The sequence below is a fragment of the Protopterus annectens genome, chromosome 3.part1 (genome assembly GCF_019279795.1).
Source record: "Protopterus annectens isolate FY-2018-M chromosome 3.part1, PAN1.0, whole genome shotgun sequence".
Taxonomy (NCBI): Eukaryota; Metazoa; Chordata; order Ceratodontiformes; family Protopteridae; genus Protopterus; species Protopterus annectens.
The window spans coordinates 1,049,964,658-1,049,974,339 of record NC_056732.1 but is presented as its reverse complement, the minus strand read 5'-3'; the positions used below and the strand labels follow the sequence as shown (position 1 = coordinate 1,049,974,339).

Here is a 9,682-nt window from a genome sequence, read left to right as displayed (position 1 = left end):
CCATAGTATAGACAAGCTAGGCAAGTATTTACTACTTAGTAGAATGTGTACTTACTCAGTTCTAGGGCATTGGCCATCTCCCGACACTCCTGGATCCACTGTTCCAGGGCATCCCCCCCTTTGCCACTTCAGGTCAGCATGGTGGTGCCTGACCTTCTCACCAGTCTGGGGGATACCTGTGGCTCTGGTGAGGTCACGGGCGAGACTGTCCCAGGCCTCCGCTTTGTACTGCGAGCCCTGGTACTGGCCCTGCAGTAGTCTTTGATCATGGTGTTTTACCAGGAGTCATACCATGAATTTTGACTCCTGGATGCCCCAGCACTGCGCTCTAAATCGAGTGCCTTCACCCACACCAGCCATTCTGCCTGCAGAGGGAAGCTACAACCAGTTATGAGAAGTATTCCTGCCTGTGGGTTTTAAATACAGCCATTTTCCCACACTTTCCCGTGATTGGCCAGTTTTGAAAAGGCTAAGCTATGGGCACACCTGCTTACATAAGGTTGACACTGCTTAAAGAGGTATACCTTCTTCTTCTTTTTTTTCTCCTTTCGGCTTTTCCCGGTTAGGGGTCGCCACAGTGGATCACCTGTCCGCTCATGATTGGCAGTGGAGTTTTATGGTGTCAAGTTGCCAGTCCGGTGACCAACCATCTACAGAAGGTACACACACTCACACACAGGGCCAATTTTAGAGTATCCACTCCACCTACAGCATGTCTTTGGGATGTGGGAGGAAAACGGAGTACCCGTAGGAAACCCACGCGACCACAGGGAGGACATGCAGATTCCGCACAGAAGGAACCCCAGCCAGGAATCGAACCCTGACAACCTCTTGATGTGAGGCGGCAACACTAACCGCTGCACCTAGGAAGATTGAATTGGCTCCGCTACACATTGCTTACACTTATTAACTTGAGCTGTGCTGCGGTTAGCATTGCTTAATAGTTAATTAGCACTATATTTGCCATTTGGCAATGATTTATTCTTCATTACAGGTTATATATGTGTCTGGTATCTGTGATTCATGTGTACATACACTGTATGGGGACCTGGGAAATTCTACACTTTATTACAATCACACCTCAGATCTATGCTTACTGCAGTACTCCAGTTTACATATTTATGTTTTGTGGCAGGTTATCCAACATCACACTGTGCATGGATTCAGTTCACATGTTTGGTTTGATTTTCCTGTGGTGAGAATTAGTTTGCTGATACCTCATGCACATGTATTGCTATGATGACTTAGTGGTTAACTACTGTGAATATAGTGTACAGGGTCCTGGGTTTGATCCTTACAGAGGCAGTTTATTTTGTTGCTGGGCAGAACATGAGCCATTGGATCCAGAGTGGTTAAGGCACTTTAAAGCAGTTGTAAGCAGGTTTGCGTGAGTTTGCACGATGGTAAGCACTGCTAACATCTGGTTACAGTTTCTTATACACAGTTAGCTTCTACTTTGCTTAATCTGTGTAGGCAATGCTTACCCCCCCAAGCAAATGCACTTAAACACGCTTACTAGTGCTTATATATGCTTACTACTGCTTATTTGTGTTTAAACATGCTTACTAGTGTCATATTCATTATGACACTGACACTTCATGTGTGCATTTCATGCAGTACTCCAGTTCACATTTAAATGCTATTATGTAGGTTATACGGCAAAAAGATGTAAAATTATGTTCATATACAGATTAAACATGTAAAATGACGTGCTGCAGTGGGACTAGAACCAGGAATGCCTGTTCATTAGGCAGATGCTCTAACCACTACACTACTGCTGTGCTGCTTCATTTGCATATATATTCCTTGTTATCCTCTTCAGCTTTTTCAGCTGCTTTAACCATAGCTAAGCGATGGGCATACCCGTGCATCTATGGTTAGCTGTACTCGGGGTTTTGAAAAAAAAAAATAAAAGGGTCTCTTCATTTTATTTAAATGTACTGCTGCTGTTGAACACATGGGGACTGTTGGTGGGGATTTGCAGACACCTATGAGAGGTCTCACTCATTTATTTACACTTTCTTCTGTTCTACTTTGCAGGGGTGTGTTTATTCTGAGAGTCTGCTCCCAGACACGCACCCTGCACTCGTCCAAGCTTCGTGTAGGATTTGGAGCTCAGGCAGCGTGCCTTCATTAATATGCATGGTGCGCTGCCATCCTCCTCTAAAACTGCCACTTTCATGCAGGACTAGATTAGTCCTGCACGGAATCCAGGGAATTGTCTATTTGTGTCAATAACTACAATTTTTATTTGTGTCATTAACTGAGTCATGTCATTAAGTGCAATTCAGCACTTCAGAAATAATGAAATTCAGCATTTGCAGAAATAAGTGTAATTCAGATGAACTGGTCAAATCCAGGATGAAGAGCAAGAAGCTTGTGCTATATCACAACACCCCATCACAACTACATTCAGAATCAGTCCAACATTTGGCTTACGTTTAGTTTTGTCTCAACAACTTTTGTGGATGAGTGCAAACTTTTCTAAATCCCATCCCTTTATCTACTATGACTTACTTTTTATTGCATATGTTCTTCTGAGACAGACAATGCTGCTTTTGTGTGCAGAAAAATTAAGAATGCACACCTTTTCTTTGTGTTATGAAATACATTTGGCTGTTGCTATTTGTTCAGTGGTATATTATTTAAGCAAACAACTTACACCTCTTAACTAGTCATTGATGAAAGCAACTTGAAATAATTTTAGTAGTATTATACTTATTCAGGTGGAATTTTCAGATGCAAAAAGTACAAAATATAACACAGTGATGTGATCTGAACAGCTGAGCATCATGTCAGGGGGGGGTTCAGTTTATAACAATAGTACACACACGCGCACGCACACACACACACACACACACACACACACACACACACACACACACACACACACACACACACGCACGCATGCACACACACACACACACACACACACACACACACACACATGCACAGTACTAATGCAGTCCAAACACTATCATTATTGTAACAAACTCCATGTTGTTTGAATATTGGTATAAAGCAAACATTACAACAAATACATTAAAGAAATTATGTAATCTGAAATTCCTAAATATGCTCATTCTTCAAGCAAACAATGAATCAGCTAGCCTCTATTAGAGAAAACTTTGATGTTTCTAGTGCAAATCTCCATAGTGGAAAAAAGAAAACAGCAACAGGAAATGTTTTTGTCTTGAGTGGGAGTTACAATCCCTTCTGATAATCCTGTGCCAAAGACATCTATGTAGAACAGTGTCACTGTTTTACTGTACTTATCAGTTTATTCTCATCATCCATATCCACCATTGCAAATGTATATTACAATAAAGGGGAATACTATGCTAGATGTTACCACACAGTGCTATGGAAAAGCTGCAGCTTCTGTTTGTACTAATGATTACTACTCATTGCAGGTCTTGCACATCTTTTTAACTAAAGACAATATATCTATCGCTTATTAACATCAAGTGCCAAGAAAACAAGAACAGAGAGAAGGAAGAGAAAATAAGGTATCTTTCCTGGTCAGATTTTGGATGCTACTCTATTTACCTAAAGTGCTCTAAATTAACGTTGTTTACTCTCCAGATAATTATAACATATTTGTGAAGTTTATCATTGGCAGTAATTTAACATATATAAAATATAAATAATTTTAAGAGACATGATCTAATGAACAATGTTGGTATCACATTTCTTATTATGCAGGTAAATAGCAACATTTCCTCAAACAAAATAGACAAAGACATACACTTTTGCACTGTAAAACCAACCTGCCTAAAAAATGATAAAAATCAGTATCACAGGAAAAAGCAGAGCTGAGCTATGAAGTTGATTAGGATATTTCCAATAACACTCACTAAAGCCTGTTCATCGTCTTTCACAGAGCTGTTGTATATTATTACATTGCTTCTTTTCTCTTTTACCTAATTTAATAACATTGCCACTATTAAATACAAAAAACAGCAGGTAATTACAAAGAACATTAATGCATTATAATAAGTTCATATTCTATCTGTGATAATTTAGTGTGCTTAAAGACAAAATTGTCATTTTTTAAGTAAACAAAAGTGTTATTCTACGCAGTCTTTCACAAATAATTTTTAAGAATGTCTGCTCATATACCATGAGTTGAAGATATTAATTTTATGCACATAAATCAGCCTAAATTGATGATTTTAAAATAATCATGGAATAAAGACAGAAAAACACAAATTACTAATTTCTTTTCTTGAACTTTAAATTTAGCTCTTAAACCCATCTAGCACTTTGCATAACACCACAAATATAACCAGGAAAAATGCAAACAGACCTCATATGCTGCAGGTCCTGGGGTGATTTCTTTTGGTTCCTTGAATCGTTCCTCTCTTGACAATAATATGGACATTTTCTGAGGCAAGCTTATTACAGGGTCATACTGGCCAGGTCCTAAAAGAAAAAGAGCATAATAGGATATGTTTTATATTCTAAACTAGTATTATGGGTTAATCGGTCAAAGCTTAAACTAAAACTAATTCTACAAAATGTTGGAGCGTGTTGATATCTACTTTGTGTTGATCATTTATATTTTTCTGTCCCCAGCTTTAACTTCCGTCAGATTTGCTCCATGTCTTGTATCCCTCTCCTCCAGGTAAGGCTAAAGATATGACCTCAGTTTCAGATCATGTCCCTAACTCTTGCTATTTCTTCCTGAATCCACAGTTGTATTAATTTTCTTTTAGTGTGTGTGTGTGTGTGTGTGTGTGTGTGTGTGTGTGTGTGTGTGTGTGTGTGTGTGTGTGGGTATGTGTTACAGTTTACAAAAATCTCCTGTAATATACAAATAATCTCCTGTTATCACATTCATTCACTCCCTTACCCACTGCTGTTAAATTTGTTATTTGTTATTAATCTTTTCTAGTTCTTTGATAACTTGCAGTAGTTAGATTTGGTATTTTTCTTCCTTTTGAACCTTTTTAGTCTCACGCATCACTCACAAAATAGGATTCTTTTTACAATAATGTTAATCACCCATACTTGGGCAACATGGTGGCTCATTTGTTAAGGACTTTGCTTCATCACTCAAGGAGATTAGGTTCCCTCCTGCCATTTGATGCCTGTCTGTGTAGAGCCTGCATGTTTCCTATTTGCCTATGTGGGCATTCTCTGGGTAAAATGTTTTCCTCCTACCTCACAAAAAATGCTATTGGAGCTTCTTATAAACAACTTTCAGTACATATACTGCATTTATCCTTGCCCTTGTAGCCAGGTTTATGGTTGAAAAAAAGTTGAGATAGATCAGTTCACTTACGCAGTTGATAAGCATATAAATGAATAGCCAGCTCCATGGCATAGACCAATAGAAAGCAATAGATGAAGGTGAAGTGGTACACACTGGATACCTCAACCTGGTCAAAGTTCTTGACACAACGCCTTACTTGGGCATAACAGAAAAGCTAAATAAACTGGAAATAAATCCCTATGTCATCTGATGGATTGCCAAACCTGACTCAAACATAGGATGCAGATAATCAAAATAGGGGAAATTATCTCCATAAAGAGACCAGTCACCAGTGCAGTCCCCCATGGTTCTGTGTTGGGACCTCTCCTGTTTGGCATCTACTTTTCTGAAGTAAAAGCCAATACCAAAGGGCTCTTGCTGACTAGGTTTGCAGATGACTGCAAGATAGGAGCAGTCACTGAATACCACAAATCATTTAGCCATCCTGCAGGAATGTTTGCCTCAAATAAATAACAGTTTTGAAAATCATGGTCTGAAGCTAAATGCCAAGAAATGCATGATTGCATCCTTTGGGAAGTCATCTACCCCAGGGAACTGCCACATTTACAAAATACCCCTAAGAGTTGACCCAGTTGTTCAGGATTTGGGATCTTATGTAAACTGTGCACTAACTTTTGACCATCATGTGTCTATTGTTTTACGAAAGTCCATCTATACTACACAGCTTATAAACCAATGGATTGTGTCTAGATCATGGACTGTCATTGTCTCATTTACTCAGCCCTCATTAGGCCAATGATTGAATATATTGCCCCCTTTGGCATGTATCTGTCCAGACACATGCAACAACTTGAACGCCCACAGAGATTCCTTATTAAAAGGATACAAGGCCTCAACAATATCTCCTACATGGATCAACTCAAATCTCTCTCATTATACTCAGCATCCTGTAGACTACTAAGAAGTGACCTATGTCCAGCATATACGACATTCTCCAACCCATGGATTTACTGCACATCAGCAAATCAAATGGCACCAGAAATACTTGGTTTAGGGATCTGAACCTCTTCTGCAACATCAACAGAACAATTTGGAGGGACATGTATATTTCGCAGAGGATACATTTGATGTGGAACAGATTCACCCTGTAAAACAAAGTTCATCCCTGTCCATTTTCAAATGCAACTTAGATCTATGGACTGAAACAGAAATGTACCCCAGAACTGCTGCCCTGTACTACTAATGGACAGATACAGTTCCTAAATGCTTTATCACATGCATGGGTTCCCTCAAATTATCTACGGTATGAACCCAATCATTTTTATTAGGGGTAAAATATAATTATCAACCATGGAATGGGTAAGTCTGATCTATAACCAAATGGGATAGATTATTTTGAGCACAAAAAGTAAAACTAGCTATACTTAAACTTGTCTACAAGGGCAGCTAGCCTAGTACTTACCTATGAGCCTATGATCCTATAGGACCAAGGCAAATCATCCATGGCCTACAATAAGGATAAAGTTAACATGCCTAGTGCTCTATCCTTACCACTAAGAAAAGCCAATGAGATGTAAGACTTTCTCCTACTTGGGATAATGAATAAGTAAAATGAGTGTTGGGCAGAGGCTCAATGGCAACTGCAGAGTAGTAGAAAAAAATTAAAAAGTATTTCCAGGCCAAGGTATATGTATTGCTGCTTCATGTTCAGTTTGATTGTTTATGTAGCCAACTTTTAGAATACTAAAAGCCTCCATACTTCCCTCAGGCATTCTTATAGTATTAGAGTATCATAGGGCATTACTAGGCTATCGACCTGGAGGTCATTTTAAGCCTAGCTGTTTCATCCCAATGTAATACCACAGAAATGCTAGTCAATACCCAAGACTGCATTTAGTGATGACTGCCCATGTCCAGGAGGATTGTGGGCTCTATCTCCAGCCAGTATTTACGGTGCACCATCCACTCATCCAGGTTCCTCTTTAACAGTTTCATAAAGGTTCTCTGTGGGCGGCACAGTGGTGCAGCGGTTAACGTTGTCACCTCACAGCAAGAGGTTCTCCAGTTCGATTCTCGGCTGGGGTGCCTTCTGTGTGGAGTTTGCATGTTCTCTCCCACATTCCAAAGACATGCATCTGGAGCATTTCTCACCAGGCCTCCGCTGAAAACAGGCTCTGTGGAACCTAGTCAGACTTTCCCGGTCAACAAATGTTAAAAATAAAAATAAAAAAAAAAAAAAAAAAAGGTATTCTGATTCACATGAATTGTTAGCTTGTTCCAAAGATGTGGCAGTTGCTGGGAGATAAATCTGTCCCTCCAGCATGTCCAATTTAAGTCGCAGGCCATATTTAGGTCCCTGGAATGGGCAGAGCTAGTCTTGTTTGATTTATGGATATGCAGGAAGTTCATTAGGTTTGGGTCTTAAATTGATCTGTAGGCCAGGCATAAATCTCCCCTAAGAAGTCTATACAATACAGAGTATAGTGACAGGGACTTTAGTTGGTCTGTGTAAGGCAGATGCTGGAGCCCCTTGCTTTGTTAGAAACCTCTGAGGTCTCTCTAATTGCTGCAGGTGCGTAGTACGGTACATGCCAATCAGAACATTATACTCAATTATGGGCTGGATAACTGCCAAGCACAGGAGGGGTTATAACTTTTTTTTGCTCTCAAGGCAATGCCTTTAATAACCAGGTGTGCTTTCCTTAGTACAGTAGACACATGGTCATTGAAGTTAAGGTTGCAGTCAACTTGTGATCCCAGGTCTCTTATTACCTCATTGTTACTTAGGATATTGTTGTTGATTTGATAGTGTGAGGGGACATTGTTTGTGCCATAGGGAATGATGATGCATTTCTTTGCATTCAGTTTGAGACTGTGACTAATACATCAGTTGTTGGTCTACATGAGACCATCCTGGATTATACTGACATAATTTGGGGAGTCAATGATTGCACCTAGTTTGCAGTCGTCTGCAAACTTGGTCAGCCACAACCCGTTAGTTTTGACCTGAACTTCTGAGAAGTATATACCAAACTGTAGGGAACAGAGTACTGACCCCTGTGATACCTCACTGGTACTAGGTCTGTCAGTTGATGTGGTGTCAACCACTTTGATAGTGTGCATCCTATTTGTGAGCCACTTGGCAACCCATCTTACAACAAAGGGGTTACATTCAGTTTGCTAAGTTTGTCAGTAATGCTTAAATGTGGCATTATGTCAAAAGCCTTTGCCAGGTTGAGGTATGCTGTGTGCACAGATTTGCCCTCATCAATAGCCTTGGGCACATTTTCAAAGACATCCACCAGATTTAACAGGCAGGATCTGCCGCTCACAGAACCGAATTGGGTAGAATCCAGGGTTTGGAGGTCATCTATGACTTTATTGATAAGGTCCATAATGATACGTTCCATGGTCTTACAGATGAGGCTGTTCAGGCTTATGGGTCTGTAATTCCCCAGATCTGTTGGTAGTCCACCCTTGTGGAAGGGAATATACATTTTTAATTATTAGTCATGAAAAAGACCTAGGGAAGTACTACTCTGCTCCTTAATGAATATATACAGGGAACAATTAACTGCCTAGAGTTCGTTACCATAGCTCTCAACTGTCCAGATCTTTGACTCATATTTTTTGTTGCTGTTGTTACTCTTACAATTTGTGATTTTCTGGCAAATTGCTGAGGATTGAAGGTACTAAATAGTATCATAAATGGTATCATACTTCATTTCCTTCAGAAAATGCATGCTAACAAATTCTGTTATTCTAGTAACTTTCTAAGTTTATAACAGAGCGATTTAAAATATGTTTATTTTGTGGCTTTTGTCCACGCCCCAATAATTTAAGCTTTGTCCAGATTTCTTGTACAAAGAGGTTGAGAAGTATGTATATTACCCAATGACAGATATCCAAACTGATGTGTAGCTAGAATTCCCTTATATAGTTCACACTTTACCGAGCCATTCCCTACTACCCCCATCAGACACCAGTGAAAAATTAAAAAAAAAGTGATACAATTACTAATTTGGGCTTTAAACCTAATCAAAAGCAATATTATGGCAGCAGTCTTTTACATAATTTTCATAGCTTCATCTGAAACTATCTGTATTTAATAGGATGTGCTAAAACTAAAACTAAAACTAAAACTAAACTACATTAGGCTTCGGTTTGTGAAACATTCTTCACAAACCAAAGTGTATTTCAAATAATGAAAGAGCCAACTAGACCAAGTTTTAGTCCATGTAAACACACTACTTTGGAGCTATTATAAAAAAAATTACTTTCACCTCATTTCCTCAATTTCCCTACTTCTTCCACCTTGAATGACCACTGCTCAATAACATTTTACTTAAATACTCTCACTAAAAGAGTACCACCCACACTAATTATTGCAGCACTGCAAACTGAGTGACAATTCCCTTGGGTACTCCTTAAAGTAAGCTGTATAATGCTGCTAGCTGCTGCATG

At 39.3% G+C, this 9,682-nt stretch overlaps 1 protein-coding gene across 1 annotated transcript in view; it reads right to left on the bottom strand.

Moving 5' to 3' along the window:
• Positions 1-3,797: 3,797 nt before the first annotated feature.
• The window catches only part of STPG2 (sperm tail PG-rich repeat containing 2), a 3,054,419-nt gene continuing 3,048,534 nt past the window's right edge, over positions 3,798-9,682 (bottom strand). Inside the window, exons 12-13 of the mRNA XM_044066272.1 lie at positions 4,310-4,425; positions 3,798-3,923 (exon numbers count right to left, since the gene is read on the bottom strand). Of these exons, the coding sequence (XP_043922207.1) occupies positions 3,798-3,923; positions 4,310-4,425 (242 nt within the window). The remainder of the gene's footprint in view (positions 3,924-4,309; positions 4,426-9,682) is intronic.